At 39.9% G+C, this 20,442-nt stretch overlaps 1 protein-coding gene across 1 annotated transcript in view; it reads left to right on the top strand.

The window, feature by feature from the left end:
* LOC111149195 (anthrax toxin receptor 2) overlaps window positions 1–20,442 on the top strand; it is a 147,238-nt gene that overhangs the window by 81,184 nt on the left and 45,612 nt on the right. The window contains exons 13-16 of the mRNA XM_022506140.1: window positions 3,438–3,482; window positions 4,321–4,413; window positions 10,409–10,576; window positions 10,883–10,963. Coding sequence (XP_022361848.1) covers window positions 3,438–3,482; window positions 4,321–4,413; window positions 10,409–10,576; window positions 10,883–10,963 — 387 coding nt within the window. The remainder of the gene's footprint in view (window positions 1–3,437; window positions 3,483–4,320; window positions 4,414–10,408; window positions 10,577–10,882; window positions 10,964–20,442) is intronic.

Consider the following 20,442-nt stretch of genomic DNA (forward strand, 5'->3'; position numbering starts at 1 on the left):
TGGGATTTATTCCTAGACTGCAGCGTGGTTCAATATCCACAAGTCAAACAACATGATACACCACATTAATAAAGGGATGAAAACCATTTGATCCACTCAACAGATGCAGAAAAAGCATTTGACAAAGTACAGGATCTTTTCATGATAAAACCCTTAAGAATGTAGGGATAGAAGGAACATACCTCAACATCATTAAAGGCCATATACAAAAGATCCACATCTAATATCATCCTGATTGGGGAAAACTGAGAGCTTCTCCACTAAGGTCAGGAACACAACAGGGATGTCCACTCTCACCACTGTTATTCAGTGTAATACTGAAAGTCCTTGCCTCAGCAATCACACAATAAAAAGAAAGAAAAGGCATCCATATTGGCAAGGAAGAAGTCAAACTTTCACTATTTGCAGATGACATGATACTCTATTTAGAAAACCTGAAAGTTCCCATCAAAAAATTGCTAGAAGTGATACATGAATTCAGCAAAGTTGCAGGATATAAAATCAATGTAATGAAATTTGTTGCATTCCTATATACAAATAATGAAGCAGCAATAGAGAAATCAAGGAATTGATCCCATTTGCAACTGCATCAAAAAGCACAAGATACCTAGGAATAAACCTGACCAAAGAGGCAAAAGACCTGTATGTTGAAAACTATAGAACACTTTGAAAGAAACTGAGGACACAAAGAAATGAACAAACATTCCACATTCTTAGATTGGAAGAACAAATATTGTTAAAATGTCTATACTACTCAAAGCAATCTACATATTCAAAGCAATCCCTATGAAAAAACACCACCTTTTTTTTCCCACAGAGCTAGAACAAGTAATTCTAAAATTTGTATGGAACCAGAAAAGACCCTGAGTAGCCAAAGTGATATGAAAAAAAAAGCAAAGCGGAGGCATCACAGTTCCTGAACTTAAGCTATAATCATCAAGACAGTATGGCACAAAACAGACACATAAATCAATAGAACAGAATAAAGAACCCATAAATACACACACACACACACACACACACACACACACACACACACACACAGGAATATTACCCATCAAAAAGAATGAAATCTTGCCATTTGCAACAATGTGGATGGAACTAGAATGCATTATGCTAAGGGAAAATAAGTCAGTCAAAGAAAGACAAATTCATATGATTTCACTTATATGTAGAATTAAGAAACAAAATGGATGAACATAGAGGAAGGGATGGAAATTAAGATTAAAAACAGAGAGGGAGGCAAACCATAAGAGATTCCTAAAAACAGAGAACAAACTGAGGGTTGTTGGAAAGGAGGTAGGTTGGGGAATGGGCTAATTAGGTGATAGGTATTAAGGAGGGCACTTGGGGTGAGCACCGGGTATTATATGTAAGCAATGAATCACTAAATTCTGCTCCTGAAACCAGTATTATACTATATGTTAAAATATATATGTTATATGTATATATTTTATATATAACTATATATATAACTATAACTTTATAACTCTAACTATATATATATATAGTTAAAAAATAAGAAATAAAGGGGCGCCTGGGTGGCTCAGTGGGTTAAAGCCTCTGTCTTCAGCTCAGGTCATGATTCCCAGTGTCCTGGGATCGAGCCCCGCATCAGGCTCTCTGCTCAGCAGGGAGCCTGCTTTCGCCCCGCCCCGCCTCTCTCTCTCTGCCTGCCTCTCTGCCTACTTGTGATCTCTGTCTGTCAGATAAATAAATAAATAAAAAATCTGGGCACCTGGGTGGCTCAGTCTTTAAGCGTCTGGCTTTGGCTCAGGTCATGATCCCAGAGTCCTGGGATCAAGTCCCACATTGGGCTCCCTGCTCCGCGGGAAGCATGCTTCTCCCTCTCCCACTCTCTCTACTGTGGTGCCTCTCTTGCTGTGTCTCTCTCTGTCAAATAAATAAATAAAATCTTTAATAAATATGTAAATAATCTTTAAAAAAATGAAAAATAAAAACATATCCATGATTATAGTAATATACCTGAATAGTAATAATAATTCTTTGATGATGCTCAGTTTCAAAATTACTAGTTTTAAACTTTTGAAATTTAAAAAAAATAATTGAAACATTTGACCTTAAAGTGAAACAGTTCGTATTTTCAAATAATTTTTCTTCTTAGGCTAGAGACTTGGATTTGTACTTGAATTATCAGAGCCATTGGCACTTGGCCATTAATTTTCTTTTACCTTTTTTTTTTTTTTAGTTGGGGGGACGGCAGAGGGAGAAGAGGGAGAGAGATTTCAAGCAGGCTTCATGTCCAGCACAGAGCCCAAGGCCCACAAACCTAACCTAATGACCTGAGCTGAAATCAAGTCGGATGTTTAACTGACTGAACCACACAGGCACCCCTGATTAATAATTTTATATCATGATGGTGTGAAAGGTTAAGCTACCCCAGTGCTGGTAGAGGTCACTTAGATTTGATCTCAGGCTTCATTCCTCTCACATAGAGAATCAGCCATATACAATTTCATGAAAGAATATATTGAGTAATGATTTATAGAAAGGGCATCTCGGTTAAAAAGTCGATTTGCTTCTAGACTCACAGGTGGGGAGAGAGAGAGGTTAATTTCCCTGCATCTCTTGCAAAGCAGGTTAACTTGTGCGTCGTAAATTTATGACAAAGTCAATGAGTCTTAGAAGGAGGATTTCAGTAGAAAATTCCTGCTGTGTTTGAGGGGACATACCATAATCTAGTGGAAAATGTTTGCATTTTGACGTTAGAGGAACTGTTTAGTGAACCTCGTGCAAGGTATTTGACAATCTCTGTGCTTGTTACTCACCTGAAAACCGAAGGCAGGAACGTCTGTGGCATGAAGATAAAATGAATGAATGAAGGTGTTTCGTGAATTGTCAGGTGGTTCCACAACCTAGTGCTTTCGACAATTTAGCGTCTTCATGGTTCTGTGGAGACCGGCTCAGCAGGAGGTCCTCTCCCTGGGGTTCTCTCGTGTGATTGCTGGGGCCAGCGGGGCTCAACAGGCCTCCAGGTCCAAGAGAGCCATGTTTGGCACGTCGGCCGGGATGGCTGACATAGCGGGGAGCTGGCCAGGCACCCCTCATTACCCAGCCTTTCCGTAAGGTTATCCCGGGTTTCTTCCTCCTCCCAACCCGATGGTCGCAGGGTGGACTTCTGGCATGACAGCAGCCTCCAGGGTGAGTGTCCCAAGGATGGTGAGGGAAGTGGAAAAGCTTCTTTTGACCAGCTGCAGAAGTCACATGGTGCCACATCTACCTCCTGCTAGTTAGTCAAAATCTAGTTACAGGTGAGCCTGTATTCCAAGGAAGAGGCGTAGCCATTGAAAGGCAAAGTTCACTGGGGACAGCTTTGGCTACCACAGTGTGTTACTAATCAAGTTATTTTTACACGTCTTTGCTGTCTCCTTGCCATGCCACCAAAGTTTTTACCTTTTTTTTTTCCCCCCGGACAGGTTATCAAGGATCCTCCTCGACCACCACCTCCTGCACCAAAAGAGGTAAATAAGCACCTAATGAGTGATGTGGATTTTTTTCTATACTTGGATATCATCCCCGAGTTTATCAGTTACCTTGTTGCTGGATAACTACGATACCTATGTACTGACTTTTGAATTTATGAAAATTAATTGGCATTTTTCATCTTCTTGTGTTTTCTTGCATGTGCTAGAGGGATAGGACCTTCAAAGACAGATAAATATAGACCGGCCGTGAGACTCAGTAGGGCGCAGAGATATACTTTACTTTGTCAGTATATCAGTGGTCCTGATATTATTTACTTTATTTATAAAAAGTTAGGGAGTTTAAAGGTGTTCATCCTTTCTTCAAAATGGTCATTACTTTTATATCACTCTATTTGTTAGCCAAAATTGTGTTAGCAATGTGAAATATGGAAGTAGTGCACTTTCGAAACTTCCCAACTGCCTATCTTTTTAGTACCAATTTCGCCATTTAACTTAATGTTTATGTTGCTGCTTTAAATGATTTTTGAAAGCTGTCTGAAGTTTAATGTCTTACCTTTTTAAGTTTGAAGTAACAAATAAAATTGGGAAAAAACAAATGGCGCTGCTCATAGTTAAGGAACAACTTGGGGTAGTCTGGTGAGTTAAGGGAGATTCCTAAAATCGGAAGGGCAGGAACCTTCCATTCTGTCGAACTCCACTTGAAATTTATGCATGGAAGCCCAAGTGGACCCAGACGCCACGTATATAATGGTTACTCCATTTCTTCCTTATCAATGGCATTATTCAGAAAAGTGTTTAAATGTGTGTTCATTCTGACTAAACAGCATTTTAAGAAATTAATTAAACCCACTTTTAAAAACTTGCATCTCCGTAGGAGGAAGAGGAACCTCTGCCTACCAAGAAATGGCCCACTGTGGATGCCTCTTACTATGGCGGTCGAGGGGTTGGAGGAATTAAAAGAATGGAGGTTGGTACCTTTAAAAAAAAAAAAAAAAAAGCTGCTAATCTGGAATGTGTAATTCTAGAACTATTAAGCCATGGAAACTGTGCTTTTCAGAATTTAATAATACCATTCAATTTTATTTAACACTGGGTCTTTTTTGGATAATTTTTTTTTCTATGGAAGCATCCTGGCCATTTCAGAACGGTTCAAGAAGAAGTGACCTCATTAGTCAAAGAAATGCATTGATAAGATGTTTGAACTCTAAAGGGCAAAACAAAGTTAGGGTTTTTCTCACTATTTTGGAAAAAATTACTGCAGACATTATCAACTTTGTAGAAGCCAGCACTTGGAGTAGCAACAGTGCTTGTCTTTGAAAAGATCCAATAGTTACGTGCTATTTAGGGATAAAAATATTAAAATATTCGGTGGTGTGGGTATGACCTTATCACAGATGTAAAGGAAGCACATTTAAGGCATTTCTTAAATAGCTTTAACTTAGCACTTACGAACAATCGTAATTAATTCTAAATATCATTTTAGAATATATTGAACTTGTAGACTGGCTCAAAGTATGGATTAAAATTGAACTTTAATATTGTAGTTTAAAGATGAAACGAGGTCTTCTTACCACCACAGAAACAGTTTTCAAAGTGATGGATTAATTAATAATAAGCACTTACTGCCAGCACTGAGCCAACCCTAAACCACAGCGTGGACAGACCAGCATCCCACCTCAAGGATCAGCTGGAGAATTTTCTCATTGATAGGCTGATTTTATCATTAAACACAGATCCTGGCTTCTCTTTCTTCTTATTATTATAATATAATTATTAATAATTACCCTTTACTTCTTGGTAAGAAGGACTTTCATGTGTTCTGCCGTCACTTCCCATGTCTTCTCCCATCATATGGGCTTTGTCCTTTTACTGCCAGCAAAAATCAGTGAGCTAATTAACCACCTCACAACTGTTGCAATATCCTCTTTTTTCTACATTTCAGTAAAATTCAGATTCCCAAGGAGAGTTTCCCCTTTTCGGAATAAATTTCAGTGTTCTTCTGAAGGAGCTCAGACCTATTTCACATGGTTGTCATTTCCCAAAGTAGTTATTCAAGTCATCTGATAGTGATTCTCACTTTCCTGACCACATTAGATCTTAAGATAAAGCACATTTTCCCTAAAATAGCATGCACTTTATTGCTGAAATATTCTCTGAGACTGGTACCCCACTGCTGAGAAGCCACGGAAAAAGCAGGTGCTAGAAGCTATCACATTTGTCTCTCGGAGAAGATAGTGCGTATGCGTTCGCATGTGGGTGATTGAGAGTATCAAACAGTCCCGGAGCACGTGGCTAGGCTAGCTCTTGTTGGTCAAGCAAGGTGCCAAGGTGATTTTCCGCCTGCTTCCCCTTTGTTGTGTCATTCTAGGCTGGAGGGGTGGGGAAATACTAGATTAGATAATCTAACGTGCATGAAAAACTTGTAAATACAAGAGTTATCTACGGACATCTAAATACCGCCCTTCCCAACTTATTTTTAATTTATTTCACCTCATTCCAAAATGTGTGTATAAAACCTATAACCAAGGGGAAAAAAGGTTTGACAAGCTATACTACAAAATGTTAGCAGTTTTCTCTGGAAGGAGTAATTTTCAATTTGTGCTATGTATTTCCCTATTTTTTCCTCTTTTGACGATGAGTGTGCACTACTTTATATTCAGAATAATAAATTTAATTCCATTTTGAAATCTACACATTTAAATTACCACATGACAGTGAGACAAGGATTTGTTAGTAAATGAGCCTTAAATGAATAATGTTTTTGCTGAAAACACTAGGAATTATGCCAGATTTTCCAGTGTATTGTAGATTGCGATCTCTTTCTAAAGAAAAGCATACCCACGAGCTCCTGAAGTGGTCCTGAGTTAAAAGGAATAATGCAGTTTATGGTCAAGAAAGCCAAGGACTCATGCACATTCCTGAGTAACTCACATTTCAAATTTCAAGAGTTACTAATTCTTAATATGTGAAATTACATTGCCAGTCCTTTTCAGTTTCAGAAAATTTATGAAAAGGACTCATCCACTTTTAATAAACTGGGGTGCATTTTAGCTTTGGACAGTTTTAGCTACGTTGCATGTGGTATTCCATCAAATGAGATGGAATGGGGATGAGCGAAAAATGAGAAAGTAAATGTGAACATTACAAAGGGGAGACAATACATAAAGATACACAATAAAAATTGAATCGAGAATTAAGCATCATTAAGCTCTCTCAAATCTGATCTTATTTAAACTTCGGGAAAATAGAAAACATAATCTATTTTTAAATCATGCCTATTTAAACTTGGAAAGTATTTCCTTAAAAAAATACCCTTACCTGGGGAAAATAAATGGAATTATTGAAATTATGTGTGCATCTGAATTACAGAACAAATCTTTGTAACTAATGTTATTTTAAGCCAGGAGAGGGATTTTACATAGATTTTTTTTTTTCTTACTCCTCCTTTAAATTAAATATTTAAATGCTCTGGTAATGGCAATTTGCAGAAAGCTGGAACTGAGCTGATGTTAATAACAGCTGTTAGCATAACTGATCCACAATACCTAATGACTTCAAATGTGTGTTTCTGCCAATTCAGCGTGAAACCGTTTTTGTTTCTTTTCTCAAATCTGAAATTGCTCCTTTATGATACAACCTCCTAGTCATCCAAATATTCTCTGGAAATTATGGAATTTTATTGTTTATTATGAAAGCCAAGTAGAGTTGGAAGAATTTAGCTATCAAGCTTGCACTTTGGTTTTTTGTTTTGTTTTGTTTTGTTTTTTTCCATAGTAAAAAAGCCAGGTATATTAATTCTGCTAATACTTCTTTTTTTAGCAATTTATTCTTTTTTGTCCTTTTTGACTATCTCCATGTGCTTAAGCTAAAATATTAAAATGTATACAGGGGCGCCTGGGTGGCTCAGTGGGTTAAGCCACTGCCTTCGGCTCAGGTCATGATCTCAGGGTCCTGGGATCGAGCCCCGCATCGGGCTCTCTGCTCCTCCTCTCTCTCTGCCTGCCTCTCTGCCTACTTGTGATCTCTCTCTGTCAGATAAATAAATAAAATCTTTAAAATAAAATAAAATAAAATGTATACATATGAACGTATGTATGTTTACAGGCATACCCTGTTTTACTGAACTCTGCTTTATTGCGCAGATACTGTGTTATTTTTACAAATTGAAGGTTTGTGGCAACTCTGCACTGAGCAAGTCTATCAGCGTCATTTTTCCAACGGAATTTGCTCACTTTGTGTCTTTGTGTCACATCTTGGTAATTCTTGCAATATTTCAAATTTTTCATTATTATTATTTGTTATGATGGTCTGTGATCAGTGATTACCACTTGCTAAAAGCTCAGATGATGCTTAGAAATTTTTAGAAATAAAGTATTTTTTAATTAAGGTATGTACATTGGTTTTTTTTAGACCTAAGGCTATTGCACACTTAATGGACTACAGTGTAGTGTAAACATTAATACTTATCATGCACTGGGAAACCAAAACATTCATTTGCCTCATTTATTATACGCCGTTTGCTTTATTGTTGTGTCTGGAACTGAACCCGCAGTATCTCTGAGGTATGCCTGTAATTGCTTTTGAGAGTTTTAGGAAAAATCCACAAAATATTTCCTAATTTTAGACTTTAGGATTGAGTGAGAATTATTTATTGGGTTGTTTGTGATGATGGTGATTTGGATGACCAGCTACTTCATGAACTAACACTAAGGATTTAATTAATGAGTTTTCTTTAGGCCTCAGCAACAGTGTTTCAGAGGTGAGTCTCTAAAAATAATGCTGAGTCAGAGCTCCGGGTCACGGGCACCTGGGTGGTTCAGTGGGTTAAGTGTCTGACTTCGGCTCAGGTCATGATCTCAGAGTCCTGGGATTGAGCCCTCTGTCGGGCTCCCCGCTCAATGAGAAGTCTCCATCTCCCTCTGCCCTCCCTCTGCCTTGGCTTTCTTTCTCAAATAAGTAAATAAAAATCTTAAAAAAAAAAAAAAATAGAACTCCAGGTCAGCCACTTTGGTGTTCTTTATCTGAGAATTGTTCCAGTGATTCTTGGAGGAAGACTATGATTGCCCTTAGCTCTACAGTAGCAGCTGTGAAGGCTAGGCTGGGACACTGTATATGTTACATCCATAATTTCTAAATAGATGTAACATTTATCTACTTACATTTTTATTCTGAATTACTTTTCTGAGTTGCGACATTTATTTGGTGAGTTAACTGTGTATCTTTTTTTGCTTTTTGTTTTTTCCCTTAAAACTGAGACTTCACAACCGCCAGGATATATACACATACATACATACATATGTCTACATGTATATATATGTATGTCTACATATATATGTATATATGTGTATATATCCTGGTTTTAGAGTTTTTTAGCTCAGATTAACCATATCTAAAGCTTTCCTAAGTTTCAGTTTATCTAGATGAAGACACTGTGATTTGAAAGAGAAGGTCATTGCTCTGGAAAGAAAGCCAACTAGCTAGCTCTCAAGGTTTAATGGTGTTTAAAACAATTTTAACAACCTCATAAAAAACATTCTAGTACCACTGATCACACTGAAAGATGCAGGTACATTTTAATGACTCAACAGGGTCCACTTGAGTTTGAAAGCCTATTCTAAAATTGTAGTAAAAAGGGTAAAAACATCTAAGTAAGCCTTATCAAGAAACCTTGGGTAGTTCTTTCTGTGGACAGTAATCATTGTATCCCTAACCACGAACTCAGGTCATTAAAATGCTTTACAAAGTATTCAGGTTTTTTTTTCCTTTCCTTTCCTTTCCTTTTCCTTTTTTTGCTTTGTGGAAATCACTTAATTCTGGTGAGTCACTGTGTCCTGGACAGGTGTTTGTATTTCTTTGCAGAGTTTCACTTACCTCATCTTTGTCATCTCTGTGAACGTCCTTGGCTTGTGTAGGCCTTCTCCATGCTCCTGGCTGGCTGATGTCTTTCTCTAGGGGTCAGAGCCAATACCATGCCTATAAGGAGATAAAGCTTAGCTCATATTTTGCTCTTAATTCCTGTTCATTGAAGAATAAGGAAAACAATAATTTGACTCTATAGTTTATATATAATTAGTTTATATAAAATTATACATATATATAATTAGAGTCTAATTAATATATAATTAATATATTTTTAGACTCTAATTATACATATATAATTAGACTCTATAGAGAAGGAAATACCCTAAAATTTGTGGAAATACCCTAAATTTTAGGAAATACCCTAAAATTTGTGGCATTCTCTAGTGCCCCTGAATTTTTCTTCTCAGTGCAGAGCCTTTTCAGATTTGCCTTCCTCAAGGAAAAGCTGGTACGTCGAATAACCATACTAAGGCGAGCTCAGAACTAAAGACTGAAAGCTACTTCACAAAGTCGAGTTTACAAAAGTAAAGAAAAATCACAAAACCTTTTTTACTTCCAAAGGCTAAATGTTTCAGTCATACTTTTCGACTGTATGTTGATGAAAGTTTGATGAAAAGTTTGGAACAATTTACTCCTTTGTATAAAATACATTTGTGAAATACTAATAAGGTACGCTTGTAGAATTCAAGCCTATTTGAAACTTATTGACTTATTTTAGGTTCACATCCCTGCCCTGTTACTTGCTGGCTGTGTGGCTTTGGGCACATCACTTAACCTTTCTGTGTCTTGGTTTCCTCAACTGGAAGGAAGAAACTAGAGTATCCGTAGTGTCTATCTCATCGCATTTTTTGGGTACGGATTAAATGCAGTTGTCACATAGTCACTGCCCGTCATCATCCCTTCTCCCACGGCCATCAGTGCATACAGTATGTGTTTAGCTAGACGGGGAACAGACCTAACGAAGTCCCAGAAGAGGAGGAAGTTAGAGTTGGTGCTACGCATCTCTTCACTCCAAGATGGTGAACCCGAGGACCATCTGCTAAATGTGTTCTTCCAGGACACTCGACGTCTGGTACAAGTATCTTCCCTTTGTTTTAAAGGTTCGTTGGGGCGATAAAGGATCTACTGAGGAAGGTGCGAGGCTAGAGAAAGCCAAGAACGCTGTGGTGAAGATTCCCGAAGAAGTGGAGGAACCTGTCAGGCCGAGACCACCTCGGCCCAAACCCACATACCAGGCTCCTCAGACGAAGTGGTACACGCCAATTAAGGTCAGTGTCTAAGTTTTCTGTGACTTAACTGAGAGACTGTAGCTAGAGAAGCGATGACTTCCTTAGCCCCCCACAACCCCCAGGTAAGGGAGGACCAAGGGTCCAGCTGTCATTCATGAGCCATTCTGACAACTAACTGTTTCTCATTGGCAAGGACCTTCGTTTTTGTCATTTATTTTTGTTTGTTTAGGTTAGGGAAGAAATGAGAGGAGAGAATAAGACTTTCCTGTCTTCGTTTTAGTGCTTTATTTAGTGACTAGAGGTCGAATACGTGCCCTCGGCATTTACAAATCCTGCTTCCCCCAGGGTCGTCTGGATGCGCTCTGGGCGCTGCTGCGACAGCAGTACGACCGGGTTTCCCTGATGCGGCCTCAGGAAGGCGACGAGGTTTGTATGTGGGGAGCGGTGGCCAGGAGCAGAGTGCTTGGGTCAGTATGACAGGTGGGGAAATAACAATCACAAAGAACTTAAAGCTTTCCCTACTCTTGGGGAAGGAACAGATTATTGTTTTGTGCAAGTTCCTATTACATGGGGCGCTTAATAAATGATCATCTATTGTTAGAAAACACCTTCGAGCCATGGTTTACCATGAGTCCCTTCTCAAGGAACACGTACACATTCTGGTCTGTCCTACACATACTCCAATAAGCGTGCTCATTGCTTCAGCCTTTGACTCGGACTCGGACATCACATTCTGAGGTTTTGCCACTTTCCCAAGTGGGAAGGACAGACTTGGGATTAGTCGTTGGAGTCTTTCTCTACTGTTTACTGGCAGTGAGGCCCAGGGAACAGACAGAGCCTCCTGTTCCATCAGGTATAAATATATGTTTCTGTGCTTTCAACACTGATGCAAGCTAATTTCTTAAATATATCAAAGTGTCTTTTGGTAGTCCTGCCTTAGCCACAGTTCCAGGCACCTGTAGTCAGCCATGGCCCAGAGGCCGATAATCCTTCTTCTGACATGCAGCCAGAGGGCCAAGAGTAACCTGATGGCATATCACAATGACTCCGTCATTCATCTCACTTCCTCTCGTGACACAGACATTTTCTCATCTCACATCATCACAAGAAGAAGGGTAGGTACAGGACAATAATATTTTGAGAGGAAGACCACATTTACATAACTTTCATTACAGTGTACCACTGTAATTTTTCTATTTTATTATTAGGCATTTTTGCTAATCTCTCACTGCACTTAATTTATAAATTAAATTTTATCATAGGTGTGTATGTATGGGTTTGAACATAGTGTACATAGGATTCGGTACTGTCTGTGGTTTCATGCATCTATTGGGGGTCTTGGGGTGTATTGCCTGTGGATAAGGGGAGACTGTAAAGCATCCTAGAAATCTGCCATGGTGAGATACACATAAACTCACATTAAAAAAATGCATACACACACATACATGTGTATACATTTTTCCTACCCAGGAAGCCTATTAGATGTTTTTTTGTTTATGGAAATTTGGCTAGAATTCCTCTAGTGTTAGGATTTCTTTAATATATTAGCACTATTTTTTGTCAGTGTAAGAAAAATTGAAGACATTTTCTTATGTAACTGCGGACAGGTTTGGTTCAGACACAACACTGTTAGCAAGAACAACAGGATCATTTCATTGTGTGTCAACCTGACCGTCCTCCTGATCACCAACTCGGAAGTGAGTGAACTTTATTCACCTCAACTTCAGAGGACTTGAAGTTCAGTCAGGTTCGATAGGCTGTTTTTTTAAGGATGAAATGATCAATGAAATTAGTAGCTATTTTGCAGTGCCAAACTAAGTTATGTTCAGTGTTACACATTTTAGCTTGGTGCGTCACATACAAAAACATACAAATCTTTAAAATTTTACTTCTATGAAATGAGGGTCATTTTAAAAACATCTGAGTCCATGGGAACCTGGGTGGCTCAGTTGGTTAAGCAACTGCCTTCGGCTCAGGTCATGATCCTGGAGTCCCAGGATCAAGTCCCACATCAGGCCCTCTGCTCATCAGGGAGCTGGCTTCTCCCTCTGCCCCTCGCCCCTTTCATGCTCTCTCTCTCTCAAATAAATAAAATCTTAAAAAAAAAAAAAAATCTGAGTCCAACCATTTAGGAAGTGCGGTTTGAGAATTCTCCACAGATCATTTATCCTTTGCTTGGACAATAGGTAGAGATGACACAGGTGGTGTATGAAGGAGCATCTTTTATTACCAGACCACTATGGCTAATAGAAAGTGAAAGGCCTAGTGGGGAATGTTTTCCAGAAGAAACAAATAGGAAAAATGAAGATGGATGGATGGATAGATGAATGGTTGGACAGATGGAAGGAAGGAAGGCGGGCAGGCGGGCAGGCTGGCTTTCATTTTCAGGTTTGCTAATTTTTATACCAGTTTATGCATTTCTTACATTCTCTGCTAATTTTCTTTTCGGCTTCTTTTGCATGAATGAAGCTTTCAGTTGCTCTATTCTTTCTTATCCTCGTGAGCACAGTAAATATTGTTACTGACAATGGTGGCCACGTGACTCTGTGATACTTGTGTCTCCCCAAAATCTGCACCACTCAAGACACATAATCTTAGTAAATAACTTGGTCAACTTTAAAAGACTTTACAGGAACTGAAATATGTCAGATAATATCATCCAAAAAAGTAATATTTAATTACTCATTTATATAAAATCACGGTTGCCTGGTGCAGAGGCATAATCTTTATGGACTCGTGAGCACCCACAAATTTGATTTAAAAGAGCAATAATATTTCCTAAATTCCAATACCTTTTTGCCATTAGAGTATCTTTCATTTGAGAAACAGAGTGATTTACCTAGTGAGAAAAAGAGGACCCAGAGGTAGAAAAAGAATCAGGATGTAGAGCCTATTTTGCACTGCTAATTTTGATGTACATTTGGTGTATGACATTAAAATGGGATGATTTGCTTTGGTAACGCTTTGTTTATGCATGAGAAGATCATGGGTCATCATTACCTTCTACTTACTGTGGCTAGTTAAGCCCTCAAAAATTAGATGGACTGATTTTTCACCAGTTCAGTATATGTAGACCTGGTTTGTCTCCTAGGATTACATGGAATAGAGAAAATTTTCAGTTTAGGAGACTAAGATGTCCAAGTGGCAGCGGTTTCCGCTTCTCTGGCTCTTTGTGTTGCACACTCTAGGTAACCCAGAGTGGAACCACTCATTGGGAAAACTGGTCTAGGAATTTTTCACATAGCTTTAGATATCGTATTCACCTGTGATTGGATACCGTAGCGCATGGAAGGGTAAAATCCTATCTTCAGCCTTACTCTTATGAAACCAATCAGTACTTAATATAAGTTGGGTTACTAGGACTGTCATGAACGGTTTCGTGTGTGTGTGTGTGTGTGTGTGTGTACTCTATAGGTATATACAGTAGGGATAATCATTGTCCTTCCAAACTTTATCAGTTTTATTTCACAAACCTATTGTTCCATTAAATTTTCCCATTAAATATTAGGAAATTGGTAGGTAGTGTTGTATTAGCTTAGATTAGAGACCTCGGTCCCCGCCAAACGTTTGTCTTCGCGTATGGAGTAGTGCAGTGGGCAGATGTTATCAGCTATTCAAGGACAGTCTTTTTAAAAGAAACTTTCTTATCAACATGTAAGTGGGTGAAAAAGTTTTGCAAATCATCTGTTTTCCCGAGCTCACAGAGCCTGTGCCGGGCCCCTGGCCTGCACGTGTCGGAAGGGCCGGCAGAACCGCGCGCGGGTGTGAAGCGTATTGTGCGGTGCCGAAGCGAATTGAGCGGTGCCGAAGCGAGGGGAGACTTTTGCAGGAATTTTCTGGTCGCTGGAAATGGAGGCAGTTGCTTTGTGTTGTCGAGACATAAGCAAGAATGTTTTGTCCTTCGTGACTGTTAAAGGAGTCGTAGTCAGTCATCGTCTTTCTTAAAACCAAACACACGAGGCCGACGAGCCGCGGCCGCGGAGCGCGCGCAACACGGCGGTGTCCAGGCTGGGGCTGAGGCTCCGCAGCGGCCGGGCCAGCGCCGGGTCCACGGCGCGTCTGGGGCGCTGGACAACCGTCCTGTGTCTTACTTGGAAGCTGCGTCCCGCGGGCGCTGCCTCTCGGGGGTTCGGTGCGAGGAGCACGTGGGCGCGCGGGGCTCGGTTGGGCCCCCGGTTCGGCCCCCGCCCGCCCTCCGACTGCGCCGCCCGCTCCCTCCGGGGTGGGGGATGCGCTCCGACGGCGCCGCGCCCCCCCTCCCCCCACCCCCGGCTCATGCGCGGTTCGGCGCGCGGGCCCGGGGCGCGGGGGTGCGGGCGGCGGCGGCTGGCACGGCCGTCCGCGGAGGCTGCGCCGTCCTGGCCTCGCGCTCGCTGCCCGGAGGCCCGAGACACCAAAGGCGCGAGCGCGGGCGGACGCAGCTGCACTCCGCGCCTCGCCTTGGGCGCAAACAGAGATCTGACGGCGCCCGCCTCGGCGGCGCTGGGGGGCGCGGGCGCGGGGCCGCTCCGGAGACCGCGCGGCGCCGCAGCATCTGCCGCCGCGTGTCCGGGGGGGGCGGGGGGCAGCGCGTCCAGATTGCGGCCCCCGCGCCAGCCGCCGCCGCGGAGCCCCGGACGCGTTTGAAGGGGCGCATCAAACGGGCTGCGGAGCGCGGCAGGGGCGCGCCCGCGTTTCAAAGCGGCGTTTGTTGTGCAACAACAAGGTGGTTGATAAATCATGCATCGCCACGCGCGCCGGCTCCTCCCGAAGGCGGGGGCTGCAGAGCCGAGCGGCGGCGAGGAAGAAAGCGCAGCCCGGGTTTGGAGCTGTTCCACGAACCAGTGACATCTCCGGGGAGCTTCCGGGCTGCGCCGAGGTTGCGCTCACCTTCAGCCGGCCCCGTGCCCCGGCGGGCCGCGTAGACTCGTGCACCGCGACGGAAGGGCGGGGGCCGCGCTGACGCCCTCCCGTGGGTCCACTCCTGCTTTTAAACCGGCGTCGCGACTTCTCACCCCGTGGACGTGAAAGGAGATGATTTTCAGATGGATGCACATTTTTAGCAAAACAAAATTTAGAAAAGTCCATTGGCTTTTTGGATATTAAAAATAAAATTCTAAGTCAGAAGTCAGAATTGCAGGTTCAGGCACGCACTTTTCTTTTTGGGGCGTTTCCCACTCTGTCTCCGAGGTGCAGCCAGAAAAGAGCTCCAGGGTGTGTGCGCTTAGCGGGAATGCTGCAAAGCCCGTGATTGCGCACACCCTCACGTGAGGGAACGAGGATGCGTTTCAGGACGGGCCTGACAAAGCTCCAGGGTACGGCGATATAATAGTTTGTGCTAATGTAAACTGGTAGTTTTAATACAATTTAGGCGCCCTCACCTGAGGGACACCTGCAGGCTTCCTGGGCGCTAACGCAAAGGCGTCCTTTGCTGTGCGAGGAGCCGGGGACGGCGGCCTGGGGGGAGATGCTAGAGGACGGCCAAGTTTTCATCAGTCCGCGGTGAAATGAGCGACGGAAGTGCGTAGTGAGTTTCCAGTTAAGCTGAATTTATTATGTTGGGAGGACTTTTATTAATTGTGCAGATAGAATTTTCAGGTTTTGAAAAGACTGATGGTAGGGGCGCCTGGGTGGCTCAGTGGGTTAAAGCCTCTGCCTTCTTCCCAGGTCATGATCCCAGGGTCCTGGGATCCAGCCCCACAACGGCATCTCTGCTCAGCAGGGAGCCTGCTTCCTCCTCTCTTTCTCTGTCTGCTTGTGATCTCTGTCAAATAAATAAATAAATAAATAAATAAATGAATGAATGAATGAATGAATGAATGAATGAATAATCTTAAAAAAATTGATGGTAGCTGCTTTAAAAAATGAAGTCATTTTGACAGAACCCAATGTCTGTCCTCTGGTTTTTAAAAAATCTATACCAAAAAAAAAAAAAAAATCTGAGAACAAAGCACAGGTTCATTTAAAAGGCTCCAGAAAAATCTGCTAACCTCAACAGCAAATGATGAAGGCTGCCCCTCTTGTTTCTATCTCTGCTTCTAGCTTATGCTCACTTTGCTGCCCATCCTGCTGCTGAGTTCTCCTGTTCAGAAGAAACCGACCTGTCTTCCAGGGCAGCTGCTTCCATGATCCTAACCCCCCAAGGATCAGGGTGAGGTCTAGCCTGTTCCCCATCACCCAGCGCTCCGGGCTATTAAAACACTTCATCTTCAGACTGAATCACATTTTGGTGGGAGAGGTCGTGTGCCCCCCCGCCTTTAAGTTCCCCATCACATCTGCGAAATGTAAACCACTCATGGGTGTTTCTGAACAGATTGAAACCTTCCCTCAAGTGATTTGATATTTCAGATGTTTTCAGTGCTTGGACTTCCGCTGCTAATGAGTGCGTTTTTACACTTAGGTGTTAGCTTACTTCTTAATATTTTGTGTCCTGTAGCTGGACTTTGCAGTCGATTTTTTAAGAGCTGTAAGAAAACCCTTTATTTTAGGCTGAGTCATTGAGGCCTCGTGTACACAAAATGTTCCTGGTAGCTTCAAACCTTTTCTTTTTTGAATTCTTGAATGAAAGAATAGAGGAAAATATCAAGCTTTTTTTTTTCTAAACTCAAGTGATTGCTTACCTTTTATTTTTGTGAGATCTGAAATTTTATATGATCGTTGAAACCAATTATGATTGACACGATTGGGAAAAACTACCGTCAGAGTTTTCTAGCCTTTGTGTTATCTCTAGTATCTTTCATTCTGATTATCTTTTGTCTTTATAGTTTGGGTCACCCTTAAAATACCTGAAATATCGTGTTTAAATTAGTAGAAGTAATTAGCTTTGGCTTATAAATATTTGAAAGATAAAATTTTACTTGAATAACACATGGACATGCCATTATTACTGCAGTCCCACTGAGTATGTGTGGATATGTGTGTGTGTGTGTTTACTCTAAATATATCTGTGTATATACATGTAGAATGTATTTTCTCAGTGTGTGTGTTATCAACTAATGCCTGTTTCAGTGGAAAATATAATTTCATGAAATAGATTACTTTTTGGTACTGTTTCTTAGGTTAAATAAAACTGTCTCTTAATTATGGATAAAAGCAGGCGAAAGTACTGACTCAGTTTGGTTCCCTAAAGTGAAATATAAAATATGTGAACTGTAATAATTTAAATTATTACAAAAAAAGACTTATTTCTTCAAACAACATATAAATAGAACCTGGATACTTAATTGGTTTCTTAATCCCCCAAGCCAGGCATAATTTGGATTTACTGGCCTCATACATATACTATGTATTGACTTACAAGGTTAGATTTTCTTGGTTAGATTTCTTGGTTAAAATTGATCAACCAGCTTTTGAAGGTCAAGAGACAAAAATTACTATATTAGTGTAAATACCCTCTTCTCAAATTAATGTGCTGATCTTAGAAATAAGCTTTTTAAAAAAATCATCTGTGAGTTCTGGCACACTAAAACAATACTTCAAAAAATATTGAGACTTAATATTGGTTGCCCAGGGCTAAATACATTATTTTCTTAGCCTTAATATACAGGATTGCTGTAGAACATCTTGAGGACAACAATTAAATCATCCAACTGGGAGCAGAAATGTCAGCACAGATACAGTTTTTGACTTTTTTTTAACCATTTTGAGTACTTTATGTGTAGCTTTTTACAATTTTAATTATGGCAGATTAAATATATTTAAGTAAATTACTTTATAATTTCTAACAATTTACAAAAATCTATATTATTCTGCATATATTAAATATTCAGTTTTCAATATAGAGCTCAAAGGACCCAAGCCAACGGGGAAAAAAATGCATTAAATTTTGTAGTCAGTTTATTATTTTAACAAAGTACATTATGATGGTGCCTTCATGTCTACCAGAACCCCATTTGTAAGTTTACTTTAAGGAAAGCTTCGTAACTCAGTTAAGGAAATTGGCTTGAGTAGGAAGCTTTTATTGCTCCCTTATTCTTCAAAATGAATTTATATGAACTAATTTATATAAATATATACTTTAAAGAGAAATAAATGTGTTTTTTTGCTAAATATCTTTCATTTTTATTTCTAAATAAAATAAAACACTTGGATTTTTATAATACACACTTTTAATCTCTAAGTAAGTCCTTTTTAAAATTGCTTTGTGTAATCTTTATAGTTTCCATTACTTCTGCACAGAATCAAATTGCAACCTCTAATACCTGAGAAATTTGTAACTGATATAACTTTGAGGTATGGAGTAAAAATGATTTACTATTCAAACTTTGAGAGAAATTGTGTCAGAAATACTGGTGGACATTCACTTGTTTACCATTATATGACTGGATTAAAAATTGACTCTTTTATTTCAAAGGGTTCCAAGGAATTTCTTGAGTTTTTTTTTCTTTCTTCCTTTTTTAAAATTAATGAAGTTGAGATAGGTTTTACAAACTTGTTCCCATTTCAGAGCCATTTTACTCTCTGATGTACCTCTTATCTCTCCTTAGAGAGGTCTTTTCACTTCAAGAATGTGGAAAAAAATGTATTTGATTTCCTAAACTTTAGAGTCCCATAATATTTCTTAGCAGGTTAGTATACTGAAAATAATTTATATTATACCTATATTTTAGAGTCTTCTCTAGTACGAAGCACATTTTTGTTTTGGATCAAAATTAAAGATTTCAAACAGTTTTTTTCTTAAATCAAGCACAGTTTTCTGCTTACAGTAAATTCTTCTATTAGAGCCATTTCCTGACACTTACGGTATCTTAATGAAGAGTTTATGATGAATTCAGTAAATTTTACTCAAATATCATTAAGATCTACCCTAATGAGAATGGGCTATACACACAAGGATTATATGGTTATGCAATTATCCACATGATATCTTGTCATATATCATATCCTACCTTGCTTATCTAACAAAGTAAATCCGTAAAACATATTTCAATAAAGAATTCAAATAGCACATTTATACCTATAGTGTACAGATAAAGGCTCTATCTGTGGTTAAGAGTGTTTACTCTCAGATTTCTTTCTCTACATCATTCATTTCTCTCTCTTTTCCCTCCTCCTAACTTTGGTCGACTCCTAAGGTTTAACCCTTGGTCTCTTGTTAGTCTCACAAGTCACTGTTCTCCAGAGAGGACCTGGACGGGCGCTGCTTCGCTGTCATCATTAGACAATTCCTCCTCTCTCCTAAATTCTGTGGACTACCACTGAAAGCTTATATGAATTTCTTCTTGGGTGTCCTGTTGTTACCAGGTCTCTACGTATGGCTTCCAAACCGTAGTTACTACACAGCTTTTCTGGCCGTTGTTCCCTCTACCCTTCACCTGATGAATCTAAGTCGATGGTTCCCACAACTCAGTGAACAGGGTCAAGACGTTAGCTTTCTAATTCTGCATACAGAATCTTAGGCCAGCAAATCATAATATTTCACTATAATGCAAAACAATGAGCTATTGAGGAATATATGTGTTAAACTCCAGTGATTCTCAGGAGATACATCATTTTGACTTTGTACACTTTAGAATTTTTGTTATCAGGACTTAGGATTTTAGGTTCATGATTCTTCCCCTGAGACTAAGCTACTAAGAAAATTAAAACTTCAGAGCGGTTCTGAAATTTGATAAATTTGAGTTACTTCTTATAAAGATATGGCTGAGGATGCTGATATATAAAAGTGTTATTTATCTGGGGCTGAGATTTATCATTTTGGATGATAATTAATTTATAATTCAATCTATTGCACATTTCCTGAGTTACAAAAACAAGACACCATTTTCTTTTGTGTGGAATTCTGAATGGATAAAAGGTTATCATTTTTATTAATTCTCCTTGTCAGGATATGTTTCGTATGTTGTTGTTTGCAGTTGTATTTCTCTCTCTCTCTCTCTCTCTTTTTTTTTTTAAGATTTTATTTATTTATTTGACAGAGAGATCAC

The sequence above is a fragment of the Enhydra lutris genome, unplaced genomic scaffold (genome assembly GCF_002288905.1).
Source record: "Enhydra lutris kenyoni isolate GAN:26980312 unplaced genomic scaffold, ASM228890v2 scaffoldscaffold21, whole genome shotgun sequence".
Classification (NCBI taxonomy): Eukaryota; Metazoa; Chordata; class Mammalia; order Carnivora; family Mustelidae; genus Enhydra; species Enhydra lutris.